We start from the raw sequence: 18,118 nt of genomic DNA on the forward strand, positions 1-18,118 counted from the left end.
GTTACATCTTGTTTGTTCTTGAAATAAAATCCCTAGTCCTCTTAAGTCTGAGACCAAGACCTTCAAAAATGGGCAAGTACTACAACAATGCTAGGCATTTGTAATATAAATTGAAGTTCTTCATCTAATTGCTATACTTTATTTTTACATTATCATACAGAAATGATTTATTAATGCTAAACATTTTGAGCCTAACTACACATTGGTAAGATAGGAGGCAGTTAAACAAAACAGTAAGAAACTTCTGATAAGTATGTTGTCAAAATCTTGTTTTATTTAAACTGCAGCTCTGCGTGATACATGGAAGCCACATTTGGAGTGTTTTAAGATACAATAACACACAAAACAGCCATAACACTAAAGTGCCTTAAGATTACAACAGTGATAGGGGCTAAATGTTTGTATTGTTTATGACAAGGTTTAGAATTTTGTCTCAGTCAAGGCAATATGACATTTAGTGTAAATTAAAAAAGCTTTTGTAAACGTTACTTATTCAAACACATTTGGATATAGATAAATTAATCTGAAGTTAGTTAGAACCATTAAAAAGTTATAAAATGTTCATATAAAAGTTACATAAAGCAAATTCACAAGAATATATATATATATGGTGTAGAGAGCTTAGAAAATAGGGGATGTGCATGATAAATATTTCAACTCAATTGTGAAGTCACCTGGGTCAAGTAAAAAAAAAAAAAAAGGTCTTGGGGCATTTTACTTTTCAATCAAAAAGGCAAATATCAATAACATTTGTATTCTTTTGAAGGCACATTTTCCTCAGTGTTATTGCAGAAGCTGAGCTGAAAAGAGCTTTGGTGACACAGGGAAGGACCTAATTGTTTTAAATGGTCTGCAGCTTTTTAACCACAGATAGGACCAACACTTCCCATGAATGTCAAAAAGGAGAACCCCCCCCCCCCCCCCCCTTCCCCCTTCCCTTTCATTATCCAAGTGAGCGCTCTACTGTGTACTTCAAGAAACTGATATATAAATACATTTCTGATCCAACCAAACCCCAACAAATCTTTTTCAAATTAATTTCTGATTTCTGTGACAGATGAGCAAAAAAAAAATTAAGTCATCCCTATAACAGCAAATATACAAATATAAAAACAGATCATGGGTTTTGGCAGTACTTAATATGAAAATTTGTCATCACAAAGTATTGACATTAAATGTGTGGATCATTTAAAGATTCAGACACTGCCTCCTGTCTTGCTTAAATATTCTGCAGGTATCTCAGCAGACAGCGGTCATGCAAAAGACATTTAAATATACATACACAAATTGACAGTCTAACAAAGCAAACAAACTTGCATTAGTCTTAAAGCAATCCTTGCTAAATTACAGACAAAAGTATCAAAAACATACCTGAATACCCTTGTAAGGCAAAGCATTTTGTCCTTTAATTGAAACCTCTTAAATTTATGGCTTTGAACTTGTCAAATTTATAATAACAAACTTGTAAGATGTAGCTGTAAACACTGTGTAACTGCGATGCCATATTGCACTTCCAAATCAGACATATACGGAGTCATGTGAAAGTCAGACTAGAATACTTTTGGCCCTTGTTGCCCAATGAGATCAGGTTTACATGGGTTTGTAGCATGAATCTGGCTGCCATGTGCGCAGGTCTATCAAGATCTGGTTGAGCTTCTGCATCCACAAATTCCTCTCATCCTTAGTGTCAGCACTCAGCCAGTTCCTGCACATTACAAAGGGATGTTCTGATTTAAAACTTGATCTTCTCCATAAAAGCACACAAATTCACATTTTTAATTGGGTCTTACTTTGTAACACACAGTGTGTCCTTGCACTGGCTGACCAGGGTCTCTCTGTCATCCTCCCTCTGTGGTCGCACAGTGATGAGCTCAAAGGTATTGGGCCGGGCACAGAACTCTCTGTTTGCCGGCTCCACTTTACGACTGGTACAGTTAGCTAGGTTAATGCGACCAATTGGATTCTGTGGGAAGAATAATAACCTGTTAACTTGAATTAAATGAATCTCAAAATTTAACAAAATTATAGTAGGCCTACCTTTCGTTTTTCATCATCAGGGTAGGTCCAAAAAGAGATGCAATATCCAGAAAGGACACACCACCTCCTGTGCCAGGCTCCAAATCCACTCACATCCTCAAACATAGTCTGCAAATAAAAGACACCTTCACTAGAATCACTCAAAAGCCAAGTGTAACAAAAAAAGTGTTTAATAATGACTTTGTTACTAATCTATCGTCTACCATTCTTTCAGTATACAGACTCACCAGAAAGCCTCTTTCCTCTATCCTTGAGCCAACCTCGCACTGCATTTTCAGATAAACGTGCCCCTCCAAAGGACAAAGGAAAGGTACCTGCAGCAAAACAGGACACTAAGGACCAGAACACAAACATATCCAAGAGAAGCGTCGCTTGCAGCAAAAGCGAGCCATAAATGTAGTAGCTACTCATTTGCCTGAAGGAGTAACAAAAAAATCCGGTATACACCCAAATACAAAGGCAATGACGTGCACACGTGTAAATAAGCAGCTTAAAGTGACAGTTAGTTATCACCGCAAAGACACCAAGACTTGTTAGCCAAATACTCAGACACACAACAACCCGTGTTACCAAACACAGAGCGAATATAGCAACCTTTTTGTGAAACATGTCACTGAGCAGCTCTCTTTCAACCCTTTCATATTTGATCTAAAAGAGAGAAATGACTGCATGTGAAAGAGTCTGGCATATGCAAACGGCAGCACTGGGCAAGAAAAACAAGCGAGTAGTGTTAAAACTTTAAGCAGGTGTGAACACTAGTGCTGTGGTTAAAGCTGTCCCTCTCTGACGTTAGCAAGCAATAGAAGGTATGCATTGACGTCACTTTCGTGATGGAACACACCCACTCAGTCCGACTGAGTGGCAAAACACCCTGCAACTTGGCTGGCGCTAGCAGTTGGACTCAACAGTGATCCTTACATCCTACAAAAACTGTGGACACTGACATGGCCAAGAATAGGGTTTGCTGACATATAAAATATATATATACTACTAATGTATTTTGTTTTATGTGTAACTAAATGTGCTGCCTATCTTGGCCAGGACCCTCTTGTAAATGAGATTTTAAATCTCAAGAGTTTTTAAATTTCCTGGTTAAATAAAGGTTAAATATACCCGAATTCGATGCCAGAGAAATAAAGCTATATGAAACCCTTCACACTTGATCGCTAGACAACACTATAAATACAATACAGCTAGATCTAAATCTGAATGATCACTTACATCATTTTATATTGTTATTTCGCCCAGCTATAAAGCTTTACAGAAATAATGTGTATTATGAAGCGCTGCATTGTGCTGAAATCAAAGTCACGAGAACATCAACGGATATTCTGGTTGTTTCAATATGTTTAGTAGAAATTTTAAAGTTACCTGCAAAACTGTCAGATGATCCAGAGTTCTCCATTGTGACTGTATCAGTCAGAATTATTTTATTTTCACTGTGTTCAAACTCAATACTACGTTATGTTGCCACTCAGCAGGTGTAACCGCAGTCACTTCCGCCTACTGTGACGTTGTGTGCATACCTTCTATACATTCAGTGTGTTTTGCCAAGTGATGGTGTTAGTATCATTTAATTTTTGAAAGAGTTATGATGTAGAGACAGAACCAAAGGGAGGAAAGTACCTTCTCTAACGGGAATTTGTTTTTGCCAATTGAGGCAAGAGTTAGCTTGTATGATCCGACAAGTACAAAGCTACTGGTGCGCACTGCATTTGGACCACCGGGGCTAGCCACAACTGAAAATGAAGAAACAAAATTAACAAATTAATTAACTGTTTGAAAACGTTAGTTGACTCGAACAGCTCTTAAAAGCTCATTAATACTCACCAGGTGTTTGGAGGTTGCTCTTCTAAAATAGATAGAGGACACACACAAAAAAAGAAGTCAGAACTTTACATTTTTATATTGTTTATAACAAATGAATGTTATGGTACTGTATTACATGTCGTACAATATTAAACGCTGCAATACATGTTACAATATTACATTACAAAGGAGAAGTAACGCACGAGGTGAAGCGACCTTTACATTAAAGATAGAAGAGGCCCTGAAGGCTTATTCAAGCGGTTTTGCATTCTTCAGTTTCATTATTTATTGATGTTTTTTTTTTTGGGGAGACAGATTTTATAAAAGAAATCTTTGAGATTTGATGCAGTCTAGGTTTCTGACATTGGATCCATAATAAAACCTCAAGATCCCAGAGGAAAACAGATTTTTGATCATTTTGCAAGTACACTATTTTCACCAATTATAAATGATTGTATTTAAATGAGAGTCAGTTTTTTTCCCACACTGTCTTTTGAGCATCATATTTTCCTCTGAGCATAAAGAATAATAACAGTGTAACTGTAGTGATATATGGAATAATGTATTTCAAAAATCATTCTAACATACATACTGATTTGGTGATGCTCAGGAAACATTTCTTATCTTAACTATTTTTGTGTAACCCCTAATACAGATAATGATTCATTGATTAGTAGAAAAATAAAAAGAACAGCTTTTTTGTAACATGTCACTTTGATCAATTCAGTGTATACTTGCTGAATAAGACTTTTTTTTATTTTTTATTTACCCCCTTTGACAAGTAGCACGTGTTGCGGTTAAAGTGAACAGACTACTTACAGAGATAGCAAGGAACCTTTTTGGTGTGATGGCCTGTGAAAATAAAATTTAATTTCAGTGTAAAATATAGTGAACAATACTTACAACAGCTTACTATACACAAACACAGCACTAATGAGTACTACTGGGACTGAGACAAAAGGCCTTTTTAAGTTAAGAAATTAATAAAAAAAATACCCTTCACCGTGCACTTTGCTCAGACAGAAGAGACTAGAAATATTTAAAAAAAAAAACTAACCAACTGCTTGCACACCAGCAAGTGAGGATTTTAAAACACAGCATACCAACAAGCATGCTTCCATGTCATGGAACTGCCTCGGGAGAATCCGGACACGCTGATTGCTGCTCTTTAGAGTAGCCGTTCATTAAAACTTAGTATTACACACTACACTTCTTTGTACACAGAGTCATTTTAATCTAGCACGTCTAGGAGTCTACCTTTGACTTGTTGGGCTTTTTCCTCTTGTCAGGGTTCAGCTCCCGTTTCTGAACCTAAGAGAAAAACAAACATTTACTAAATCTCTTTGATAAAGGCTTAATTTGTATTCAAAAGGCATGCATTTTACTTGAAAGCAAATTAAAAGCTGTACTTACAAAACAGTAGACCTCAATATCAATCTCAAAGTCATTGGAGACGTCAGACCTGCACATCAAGGAAAGTATTAATATGATAAACACTACACTGAGGTGATAGGGATGTCAAGAGTGGCTTGATAGGAAAATTACACTTACAAAGTGAATTTGGTGGAGAAGGTCAAAGCATCGCCACTTAGACCAGTGCGTGTGCTTGCTAGAGGAGTCGCCACTGTGTTCTCAGCTCCAGCACGGATCATCACAAAGTAGTAATGGTTTCCACATTCTTACATCAAAATTATGACATGAGTGAGTGTCTGATTAGGCATAAGGCGTCAAACAAAAAGTATCTATATATAAAAACAGAAACATTCTTACCAGGCTTGTTGGCAGAAGAACAGATAAAGTCAGCCTTCAGAGGGAGTCGCAGCTCCAGCAGTGAGATAGACCCTTTAGAAGCATGTATACCCATATCCACCTGGGCACTGCTTGTGCTTTTCTTTTGGGCTGTTGGACCCTCTGCTTTTAGCTGGTCCAGTTCAGCCTTCAGGGCGGTCCTCCTTTCAGCTGAGGCAGAACAAAAGAAGTGATTAGTCCAAGTTTAAGAAATAAAATCACCTGAAAAATTCACCTGTGTAGCGAAAAAAGGAAAATATCACTTACTGGCAATAAGCAGCAGTCTCTCAGCCTCAGCCTCCACTTGAGATCCTTTCCCATGTTCTTCATCTGTGCAGCAGTTGAGAGCCTGACTAGCCTGATGGATCACTGTCTGCTGCAGGTTCATCTCATTGGTCAACATCTGAGAACACAATGTGGCATCATAAATTCCATTCAAATCAAAAGACAGTTCACTCATATTACTATGACTAGTAGAAACTGCAATGTTCAATAGGGCAAAATAAGTCCCGCCTTCTATTTAAAAGAGCCAGTTGCAATTGGTCAAGTAATTGCATCACAGCAGCTGTTGTTAGAAGGTCTAGTTACCATAGAACCCTGTGACTCATGCTGCACATGCACACTGGCAGGACCAACCTGAAACTCACTTTTAACATTGTTGGAGCATAAGAAACAATATTTATGGGTCAGTTAATGTCAGATCTTATTGCTATTTTACGGTTTGCGCTTCTAAATGTTGCAAGTCACTAAGCTAACAGATGCCAGCACATAATTTATACATTGCATATATTCTTCCATAGAAAAATATATATATTTACATCTATAAATTTCTCCTGTTGTAGCTTGTTTTCATAATCTAGCTTTCTAATAAACCTGGCATTTTACAAATATTGTCTGGCTCTGGCACGAATTGCTTAGGTTCCTCTATTTTAAATGTCTTGATAAAACTGTCTGCTAAACGGATAAATGTAAAGTGTAAATATAAGGCATACATAAATCATTGCTAAAAAGAAAATGCATGATTTTTAACTGACAGGTCCCAAAACAAAATAACATTTTTGAACAGACCTTCATTTTCTGCTTGATGTTGATGTGACTGGAGCTCCTATTGGTCTCCATTCTCTGAGACACATCCTCTTTCCTCACTAACACCTGTTTAACATGAGGTCTCTCTGACTCGGTCTTAACCCTTGTGGATCTGTAGGCATCAATACTGAAATCAAACACAACCATGCATTAAATACAAATCCTACTCAACAAATCAGTTTGAATGTTGCTTGAAAAGACACAATGAGCAGATGCACACCTGTACAGAAGGTTCTGGTTTTGCTGCTCATCTATGACATTGATGCGGTCAGATGATCCAGCTCGTAACATGCGTGTCCTTTGGAACTTACTGGGCCTGGATACACTCTCAGGGGTGGAACTCTTCTCAATAAATGAGCTGGCAGGAGTCGATGTCTGGACCAAAATAAAAGTTAAATCGTGATGTAACATCAGTTTACAGATTATTCGGCATGATCACCGTTTAGCTAAGGACTTACATCCTCAGGGCTTACCATAGGCTTTCTTTCTGGGCTCTTGACCACAGCTGCTACAGTCTCTGCAAGTGGAGCAAGGAGAGACATGGAGGAGATATTCAGAGCATCTTCATCTGCATCCTCCTCATCACTTTGCTCCTCGCTCTCCTCCAGAACTCCATCAAACAGCTCATCTATCACCTCAGAGTTAACAGAGCCATCCACGTTCATCTCAATCTCACGCACTTCATCCATTTCTACAATGTCAACAAGAACGTTCATGATCAAAAACATGTAATGGGAATTAGTGATATAATAAGGTTTCAAAATATATTCATCATGATATGAAAGTTCATAATGAAAGTACAAGAGACAATACAAATGTAATCCATTGATATACAAAAGATATTCAATATAAAAGATGAATTTTAAATCTCTTAAAAATGCTGAATAATATCAAGATATGATCACCAAGCCCTACATATACAACAAAAAAAGCAAAAATATTTAATTAGTCTCGTCTTTTGACACTAAATGGTGATAAACAAAACAGTTTAAACTGTTAAAGCAAATAACACCTTAATACGAAGAACAATCTATAGCAGTGGTTCCTTTTCTTCATTGGCCCCCACTACGTACACATATGGTAATCTGAGGTACCCCAACCCCCCCCATATTATTTATATATATATATATATATATATATATATTACACACACATCTGCAATAATAATAAAAACATTTTTTGTCTCTTAGAAATGCTCATTTGACATTGAGTTGACAGTAGTAGTTTGAGTAACGATGCAGATGTAAATTTGTTCATTATCAAAATCAGTAACATCTGTAAAAATCGCAACAACCTCCTTTTTTATATGCTGAAATTAAATTCTGACTGTTTGAGTTCTATTAAAATTAACCATTGTTCTTCCATAGTAGCATCGATTTACATCATGATAACCAGAGTTAGAACCATACATATAGCAGCTCAATACTGTGGTAAAAATCCTATTATATGGTTTCTAGGTAGCCTATTTATATGCAAATCAGTAGTGTAAATACATTTATTATAAGTGCACAAACACTAGCCTATAGCTTAATAACAAATATAGTGTAATTACATTCCATTACTCCTTTAATACACGTCTACATTAATATAATAAATTTGATATAAATACCCCACATTTCTGCCACAATACCATGGTGCAGTTAAAGTTACTAGAGTAAATCCATGGTAAATGGCGATTTGTAGATTGAAAAGCCTTCTGACTGTATCGTTGCACAGTGTTTTTCTGCTGTTTGTCAGCGCTGTTTTATCTGGATTTAAACTAGATTATAATCAGTTGACTGATATCGACTGATACTAGCTTATACCAGTCATTTGTGTTCTTCGCTGAATTCAAGCGCTTCTCACTGGGTCTCACAGCGCTGTTTAGTGGTTGCGTGATCCGTGAGTAAACACTGCTCTCAGCTCACTCTGTGCTGTGCCGCTGTTTGAACCGAGCGGATATGGTCCGTGTAGTGCGGTTCAAATGAGTAGCGCCGTTTTGTTCCGTTTTTTCTGCATTAACATTACATTGAATGTTAATCAAACTTGTTTTATCGAGGAAAATTCTATCACTATAATTGTAGTTATCGTTTTATCGCCCAGCCCTACCTCAAAGTATTTCTGCTGCCGCGCCCCCACCGTGAACTCTGGCGCCCCCCAGGTTGGGAACCACTGATCTATAGTACATCTGACTTTTTCCCATACCTTTCACTTCCTCTTGCTCTTTCACCATAGGCATATTTTCTGTAAATTCCACTTCCTTTGCAGGGCTTGGAAAAGCACACTCCTTGACTAAAAAAAAAAAAAAAAAAAGACAAACCGTTTAACTACTTGTATCCCAAAAAACATGAGGACCACTATAACATTACTATGAATAAAACAACATGAAAATGCAGCAAAGCAGATATGGCTAATTAACAATTGAACAGAACAAAGAAAAATTAACAGCAGGATGATTTAGAACACATTTAACTATATTATATAGTTTTCATAATAAAATACCTTTTTCACTAGATTTAGCAGGGCTGTTGAGTACTTCAGGCACTGGCACAGAAGGCTCATTATCATGCGCTGGCACAGGAGTCTGACTCTGTACAGACAGCTCAATTTCCTGAGGATAAAAAAAAAATGGATGCATTAAGTAACATTAAGTTCTTTGGCTTCCCATTCCTATCATAAAATTAAGTACTGGGTTTATAAAAGAGGAACAAAACAGACTTCGGAAAAATTAATAGTTCAAATCAAAGTAATTTATATTGCTATATTTCTCTTCAGTATTAGTAGCTTTATTTAATTGGCTTTGTCATGTCAGCTAACATGAAAAAATTAATAATTAAATAAAAAACTAAAACAATTAAAAAGAGGTATGACAAAGAGGCTGTGATTAAAACAGGAAAATGCTGCTTTCCTTCCTGTTTTTTTTTTTGCTAAAACAGATTTTTTTATTTTACATTGTATTAGATAAATATGGACTATAATCTTACACAATCAGATTGTGTTGCACGATCCTATTTACAAGCAGCAGTAGCAGAAAACATGATAGCAAACCTTGTTTTCAGGGTCATTCTTGACCTCACTGAAATCCTCTTTGCTCCTCAACATGTTGCCTTTTTGAAATCTATTACGAATTTGTGCCAGCTCTGCCTCCCGCTCCTATTAATAATAAATAAAAGATTAGTGCTGATGTTTTATATGCAATTCAACAAATATGCCCTTTAAATAGCTAAGAATACATGCCATTTTCTGCTTCTGAGTGAGGACAGCTGTGGTGGAGGTGGCCTGGGTGCACCCCAGCCTCTCCTGGAGCAGCCTGGACTTGGGGGTGGCAGAGGGAGTAGCCACAGGGGCGTGTCCTTGACCTCCTAACGTGGAGGGAGAATTCTGGTTGCGCTCCTGGCACCTTTCTCCAAAACGCTCCAAAAATGATTTGACACCTACTAAAGGTCAACATAAACATGTTCACAGGCTTACACTTCAGTGTAAAAAAAATTAAAGAAGAGAAACAGCACTGACCAGTAGTTCCAGCTGGGCCACTGTGCTGTAAGGGTGTCGTGTCCTTGGTAAACCTCTCACGAGTCTGATGTATGACGGAAACATCAGCAGTAGAAGAGGGTTTAGGTGTCAAAATTGGTTTTGCAGGGCTTGAATTAAGTGCTACTCCAGAATTCAATTTAGATGGGCCCTGGTTCTTCAGGGGGCTCCGAGATATGTAACCTCTGTGGGGACTGGAGGGAGATGCTGTCAAAGATTTAAGTGGACTGGAGGGATAACTCTTCAGTGGGCTGGAAACAGGAGAGGGATCTGCTTGAGCCAGTCTGGGCTGAGGAAACTCTATCTTCTGAGGACTAGGTGGAACCACCCTGGCTGACTTGACTGGAGAGTACACTGTTGGCTATAAGAACAAACATTTTTATATCTTTTTACACAAGATCCCCCCCCCCCAGGAAAGGCATTCAGTGCATTGTAAACCAACAACACAACATTACATAATAAAAAGGATAGAAGAGAATATGTTGTTGGCGTGACCCACCTGCTGACTGCTGTCAACAGACTTGTGTGGAGCTGGTTGGGCAGTCTGAGGTCGTTCCACAGCAGGACTTGGCTTGGTACTGTTACTCGTCACTGTACTGACTGAAGGGCGCACACAGGCCGTGCCAGGCTGTGCTCGTGCATTGTCCCGGCGAGTGGGCGGGTGTCCAAGGTCATCTTCCCAGCAACCAATTGTGGCAGCAAGGTTTGCCAGTCTACCCTTTCTTCCAGCGGGGAGCTCAGAGTTTGTTGGGGTAGCAGAAGGGAGATCCACTTTGTGAGACTTCAGGGGAGATAAAACTACATTCTCCGGGACTGTTTCTGAGGTCCCTGAAAGCACAATTTTGTGTATAATACATAGTTAGATTGCTTGTGTGTCATTCTGAGAGTCATATTATATACTATGATCACATATTATCTAGATTTTTGTCTTCTGGAGGACCTTAAATGTGTACTTGCACTTTATCAAAATGTTAAAAGTTAAAAAAGTAAAAAAGTACTACTCGTCCATGATACACACTTTTAATTAAATTATTATTTGTTTATGAGATATTTAATTTCTTCAGAATATATAAAAACAGGCAATGTGGATTTTGAATTTCTGACTTCCATTAGTGGTCAACTGACACAGCTTTTTTAATGGTTGATGGTGATAATTGGTAATAATAAAAAATAGTATATTATTTGCCTTTGTTAGAGCAGAAAAGCAAGATATCAGCCTGTGTGATATATCGGTCAACCACTACTAATGGCACAAATGGCTGATGCAGTCGCCGCAAATATGAACCGATGAATCATCCTGAAGCAATATATTGGGCTTAACTCAATATAATGAATGGTCTATAAATCTGTAATTAAGTTCTGTGCATTCAGGACGTGAGAGAGCTGCCTACCCTCAGAGTCCCAGTAATGCCTTTGCTCAGCCAGTCTTTGTAGACGAGACCTCATGTTGGAGAGGCCTGGGGTTGGTGCCTCTTTGGCTCCATCTAGAGCGGCATGCTTCATTACACTATCTGTGCTTTTTGCTGGAGATTGATGAGGGCGCATCATCTTTTCAGTGTCTGGAGGAGGTCGAGTGGTCAGCACTTCTGGTTCTGGTGTACAATGAACAGACCTTTGCTCCATGGGCATGGGACGAACACTGCTTGGAACCAAGGGTGGCTTCTTGTCCGTCATAGGCTCAGAGGCTGTCATTTGCGGGGCCATTGGTTGTTTGTTTTCTTCTCCAGAAAGGGGAGTATTTTCATCTGAACAGCGACGCTTTGAGGGGGATGGCTTGGAAGAGGGAAGTGCTATCCAAAAAAGAAGAAAAACTTTTTTTTAGGCTATAGAAGGAAAGTAATGAAACGTCTGATGTTCATATATCAAAACAGGCATGCAACAAAATAATATTTCAACAAAACCAAACCTTTTTCAATGGTCGGCTCACTTATGACACTGTTTGTGTCTGCAAGTGGCTCCCTTGTCCTTTTAGTCATCAGACGGTTGGCCGCCGCTGGTCTCTCTGCCATCTTCCTCTGCAGATTTTCTCTACGAGCACGTGTGCGCTCTAACAGTTTCTGAGTAAGCAAAACAACAAATTAGCTAAATTGCAAAGTGCTCATTACATTACTAAAACCTATATGACAGTGTTAATGAGAAACAGATCTCTTAAAACATGTAAACGTAAGAATATGCAAGCACAATACATTTTATGTCAGAGGTCTACATGACAAAGGCAAAAACTGCATTCAAGTATCAAAAAGTCTGAGTTTCAGTTCCTTTTTTTCATGCATGGGTCCTGTTTATCTGCACTGATCATCTCTGAGTAGCGGCTCATTCTACCAGCACATCTCACACTCATGATTAACAGCCCTGTTACTGAGCAAGACCAAACACATTCCTGCAGTGTGGCTGTTGGTTGGCCGTCTCCCAGGGAATGAGTGGAAATTTCAGTTAGTGAGGATTTCATGTCCATGGAATTTTGTCATGTGACCCTGCAGATGAATCCTATTGGCTAGGGTCAAACCAAGCTTCCTGTATTCACCCAGTCACAAGTTATGGCCACAGCCCTGACAGCTATTGTTTTTTCCTTATTCAAAAACATTTTCCATTGAAATGGCTGATATTTATATGTACCAATATATTCAATTCAAATATCATAAGGATTGAATGTACAGTGCTTATTTACAGCCTACTTTGCATTTTGACACAAAAACCTTTAAAAAAATAATCTATACACAAAACAATAAGATCTAACAGATATTAACTTAAGTGATTTAAAGTCACACACCTAAGTTATAACAAATTAATTTTTTAAAAGGCGAATATGACTGGCCGGAAAAAAAACAAGAACAGCACAACACATTTTAATCAACAGTTTGTTTAAATGAAGTTATATTGCAAGTAAAAGTAATACTGGCTTTATTATATGCTAGATTATGATCAAGTAGAGAAGCATTAGCTTTACACAAACGTTGCAATGTAAATAAAAACTGCAAATCGACAAGTTATAAGCTAATAAGTAACTTAAGTAAATAAAATAATGTTAATAAGTAACGTTAACGACGGATTACAGCATTTACGTTAATGGCAGTTGGTGCACAGCGAACTGGAACTAGTTTATATCAATACCCTCCCTCACCAACTAACGATTAAATGTTATCATAAAGGGCACTCACCTCCGTGAATGGGTCCATCCTGATATACACTACGACAAACTTAAATTAAAGCACAATCCTCTTTGTTTTTCTTCTTTATTTGCCTGGTGAGGGAGTAAAGTACCGGCCACGAGCTCGGAGTCCTCAGCTGTTTGAAAATTTTGAATTTAGCGCTTGCTCACTTCTCTCTGTAGCCAACGGTCACGGACACGTCACTGCACATGAGCTGAACCAATGAGCGCCTAGTCCGTTAACTCAGCCACGCCCACCCACTCTCTACTCTCGCCAACAGAAAAACGCTCCCATTTAAAATCAGCTAATTTAAAATATAGTTTAATGAGTTTATTAATTTCATTATTTGCGTGTGCACTGAATCTAATAGCTCTTAGTATTTACATTTTCAAACGACAGGATTTTTTTTAATAAACTTCAGGTACTTTCTTTTGTGAGGCTGTTTGATGACATTGTTAGGGTTATTATGTAACGTTTGCGTTATTAGACGCGCGCAGTTTGTTTTGGCTACTAACAATGAAAGTAAAGCAGTTTAATAATTGCATTTTTCATGAAGACATCTATTTCTATTTTCTATTAACTATCTGTCTAATCAATCAATCTATCTGTTTTAAAGTATTCTCATTTCAATCTTGAAGATTAGTTTACATGCAATTTATCAACATAAAATGGGTTATGCAAGGTTAGTAGTAAGTTATATCTCATGTCTAAAGTTCCTAGAATTAAATTCTGTGTCCCATAACTATATTAATTAATTTTCCTCATAAAACGATAACAATAATCGCAGCCTGCACTGCAAACTGTGCTGAAGACACGCATAATCGAAGGACTTCAGGATTGAAACAATCACTCAGTAGAACATGCAGAAACTAATCAATTCATTCCTAGATTATTATATATCTATAGAAGATACTGATTTTGTTATGGAAAAATGTAAATAATTAAAGAATGTGAATTGTTAGTCATGTTCTGACCATAAAGTTTAAATTCTACAACTTCCATTTAAGCAAAAAATCTTTAAACTCAAAAGAAATATCGATTTGATCGATATCGACTGATATGAAAATAATTATGGCCATATCGCCCAGCCCTACAAACATTTAAATGCTATTCTAACTAATTCTCTAACCTCACCAACGCACGAGCAGATCCAGCAGATGGCACTGCAGATAAAGACAGAGCAGCCCAGGCTCGTGCAAACTGGATAATCGGAATTGCATCTTTGTACTACAATCACTTAAGAGACCTACGCTTTAGTGCTGTGGTTTCCCATTTAATTTGATTATGCATTAGAACTCAACATATAAATGATCAACATTGTGTCCTACATCTGACTCTTCATATAACAGACTCCAGTGGATTATGTCAGCAGGTGTAGAGATGGAAAATAAATAGGTCATTTCCCAACTTCCTGTGGATTTCTACCATGTGACTGATTTAAATATTTCAGGAGTTTAGTCATCTTCCATCTGCACAATCACTCTTCACACTAGAAATGTCACATGAGCTGTTTCCTTCATGTACATGAGTCATTGATCGGTCAGGACCTTTCTGGCCAGAAAGTCCTGGTGTGGAAAAGCCTCATGGAGTCAAATGAGTCATATTTAGTTTGACTATTGAGAGTCCTACATTCTGGGTCATGTACTGTTTGAACAGACACACACACACAGATCTTTTTCCTGTCTCTTTTATAGAATAGCAATCACACAGATTGATTTCTCTTTCAGCTGCAGGTGACAGTACACATCACTTTCACCAAATTACTTTTCACATTATCTGCCAAGCACAGTAAATAGCTAACATATTACAGGAAAGAACACACAATGAAAATAGGCCAGAATAAATTTCAATTCATTTATTTGTCTTAAAACCAAGACGAAGTGGGGGTGTTTTCAAAATGGGCACAATGCTTAAAACAAACAAAAAGATTATTATTATTTTTTTTAAATAAACCCAGAGCTGACCAGTCTCCCGCCTCTCACTTCCTTCAGTGTCTGTGGGCTGAACAGTAGGGTGGCAGATAAAGTGTACACATCATGTGTGGGTGTCACAGTCAGGCCAATAGTAAAGCATTTTACTGAGCAACTATAGAAAGTGAGTACCTAAGACAAGCCAAGTATCCTCCTGTATTTGAATTTGGATGTAGGACGGTCCTAAGGGTGAGGGCTTTTCTAAGCTGGACTGAATATTGCACTCCCCAGAGATAAAGAAAACCAGAGAAAATAACATGGCTCCATGAAAGAAAGAAAAGTGTCCTAACCCCACCCGCAATCCTGACAAGACACTAATTATAGTGAATAAATACAGCCGACATATTTAAAACTCAGGCTAACCCTAAATTAAATGTGATTTCAAAGGGGGCAATTGCTGCATTGGAGAGGAACTTCTTAAAAATGTTGTTTTGTGCAAAAATATCATATGCCTACTTTATAGAGTTGTTTCTATAACAAAATTGGCTATTGTGTGTGGAAATTATTACCAAAAAAAAAGGAACATGCCCAACAATAAAATTCTTAATAAAAATCAACAATGACAGCAAATGTAAATCTTTTCATCATGGTTCAAAGTACTTGTTCTGAAATAACACCAAATAAAAAGTCATCCCATTATTGGAAATTTGGGAAATCAGGGGAACTTGTGTAAATTCTTGCCCGTGACTGTTAACACTGGTTAACCAACCAGGTTGCGGGCTTATCTGTGTGCTTTGACCCTTCTCTTTGATACTGCTGGTGAATCCATAGATCAGCTCTCATTCATTAATTCTCTGTGATCGATTAGCCATGACTCATTTGATAAAATCACCACAATTATAACCCACAGCTCTTGCTCCCCTCTACCCTGGGTTGAATTTCCCACTGTTGTTTTGTATGACTGACAGACAGAATGACGCACTACTGGACACAGCAGTTGTGACCGTTGGCATCCTTGAACCGCAGACGCATCTTGGGTCTGTATTTTTCAAGGTAAAGAAGCTGCTTGGAGTTGAAGGCTCCACGTCTCTTCCTAAAAAACAAACAAAAACATTAGGTCAGTTTAAATCGACTAAAGGCTGAAATGACTTTTGACCAGATTTATTTGCCACTTTTCAGTCCGGAGGTTTCGATGCTAGTTGCAGAAAGTCAGACCATCTGCAAATATTGGCCAATTGGTATGAGGGGCACAGACTCAGATTTTTTTAGCTTCAGACTATAATTCCATCCAATCAGATAATATCAAACTTGTTTGATTTTGAGCCAATTGTAGAACACACTGTTTTCATTTGTTATGTGTCTTCTAGCAATGAGGCACGTATTTCTGTGTGCATTTGTGTTCACAACTACTTCAGGTAATGGTAATGCATGATCCTCAGTCGACTAATGTATGATGCACAGTTTTTCCCAAGTGTATGATGCCTGCTGTTTTAAAACTGTTAAGATTTAAAAAATTTGTGGTGTATTCCAACCTTAAAACAGACGATAGAATGTCAAATGTATATCAAGGAGAAATCATCCAAACTACTTACTGTCTTATAAACTGCACCGCATCTTCATACTTCATTCCAGACTCAATTAAGGCTAAAGCCACCAGTACAGGTGCTCTATGAAAATGAGACAAAACAAAATTCAATACAATGCAAGTTCTCAGTCAACTTAAACTTATAGCTTGATGGAAAAAGATATAAAAATTAAAAAAGAAAAAAAAATTTTTTTAGGATCATGAATTTTTGCACCTGCATCAATAATGATCAAATCAGTGTGTACCATCTTTGGGAGCTCATTAACAAGTGAGCTTGTGTTCACAGAGAAAACGGTTTTCTGAGATGCGTGTGTACATAAAAAGGTCAAGAGCTGAGAAGGCAGTCTGTAGTTGAGTTCTCACACACACCCTCCCCAAAAAACGCTGAACAAACAACAACAACGACGACAACAACAAAAACACTTCTGCGCTTGGAGAGCAGCATGACCACAGGCTTGTTTTAAATAGTGCTGCTGTTTTTCCCTGAAGGAACTGGTGTAAACTGAGCTTAGGAAAATGAATGCAAGAGTACAGAGTGCACTGTACTGCCCACAATGTTGGTTACACCATACTAACAACCGGCAGGTCACAGACGCTTACCTTCTCAAGTTTAGACTGGTTACTGTTGTGTGTGTGTGTGTGGTAGGGATGCAGCGATTAACCGGTTTCGCAATTAACCGCGCTTTAAAACGTCACGGTTAAATAATCGCAAAGGTTCCGCTAAACCGAGTGTTTCTGTTACACGGAACGGAACTATTGCAGCTTTGTTTGTCTTTTGTTTATTATTATTTTGTGCTGCATTGTTGGTTACGGTGTTATTTCGGTTTCAAAAGCCAGCAATAAATAACACTTTAGTATCTAAAGATTGTTCATGTGATTTTATACATTATTAATATTGTGAAATGAATAAATGCATAATAATAATCGTCATAATTGTAAAACCGTGATTATTCCTCAGACAATAATCGTACCATCAAAATCTATAATCGTTGCATCCCTATGTGTGTGTGAGTCCGTAGGCTCAAACAGAGGTGAGGGAGGCGGAGTGCTAAAAATCCAAAAGTTAGCAAGCGTTTGAACAGTTTGAGAACACAAGTGGGTCTCATACACAGGCTAATTGTTACACAACAAATTTTTTACAAGTCACGGGCTGCTTGAGAAACTAATCAACTCATCTAACTTAATAGAAGCCCAGTATAATCAGGCAGGAGTTGGGTTTACCTGACTCGGAGTAAACATTTACA

General features: G+C 37.9%; 2 protein-coding genes across 2 annotated transcripts in view; both read right to left on the reverse strand.

The window, feature by feature from the left end:
- Positions 1-249: 249 nt before the first annotated feature.
- LOC306884850 (anillin-like) lies at positions 250-13,557 on the reverse strand. The gene is made up of 24 exons (XM_079441074.1): positions 13,389-13,557; positions 12,137-12,287; positions 11,622-12,020; positions 10,730-11,058; positions 10,213-10,591; positions 9,937-10,136; positions 9,748-9,852; positions 9,202-9,310; positions 8,905-8,991; positions 7,194-7,411; positions 6,941-7,095; positions 6,703-6,847; positions 5,902-6,037; positions 5,617-5,805; positions 5,398-5,524; positions 5,260-5,308; positions 5,104-5,157; positions 4,666-4,698; positions 3,868-3,889; positions 3,664-3,776; positions 2,265-2,351; positions 2,038-2,145; positions 1,791-1,963; positions 250-1,705 (listed from the first exon to the last, which is right to left on the reverse strand). The coding sequence occupies exons 1-24, from the start codon at positions 13,404-13,406 to the stop codon at positions 1,591-1,593; spliced, it is 3,501 nt and encodes a 1,166-aa protein (XP_079297200.1). The 5' UTR covers positions 13,407-13,557; the 3' UTR covers positions 250-1,590.
- Positions 13,558-15,057: 1,500 nt separating this feature from the next.
- Positions 15,058-18,118, reverse strand: part of LOC306885282 (protein tyrosine phosphatase type IVA 2-like) — a 28,418-nt gene continuing 25,357 nt past the window's right edge. The window contains exons 6-7 of the mRNA XM_079441705.1: positions 16,882-16,956; positions 15,058-16,382 (exon numbers count right to left, since the gene is read on the reverse strand). Of these exons, the coding sequence (XP_079297831.1) occupies positions 16,271-16,382; positions 16,882-16,956 (187 nt within the window). The 3' untranslated portion in view covers positions 15,058-16,270. The remainder of the gene's footprint in view (positions 16,383-16,881; positions 16,957-18,118) is intronic.

This window comes from Barbus barbus (genome assembly GCF_936440315.1).
Source record: "Barbus barbus genome assembly, chromosome: 19".
In the NCBI taxonomy this organism is placed as follows: domain Eukaryota; kingdom Metazoa; phylum Chordata; class Actinopteri; order Cypriniformes; family Cyprinidae; genus Barbus; species Barbus barbus.

Coding starts and splice junctions, on each gene's coding strand:
- LOC306884850 (XM_079441074.1), bottom strand. Junction 7,096..7,193: donor GCCCAGAAAGAAAGCCTATG/GTAAGCCCTGAG, acceptor ATTTTGGTCCAG/ACATCGACTCCTGCCAGCTC. Junction 5,309..5,397: donor TTCTCCACCAAATTCACTTT/GTAAGTGTAATT, acceptor CTTGATGTGCAG/GTCTGACGTCTCCAATGACT.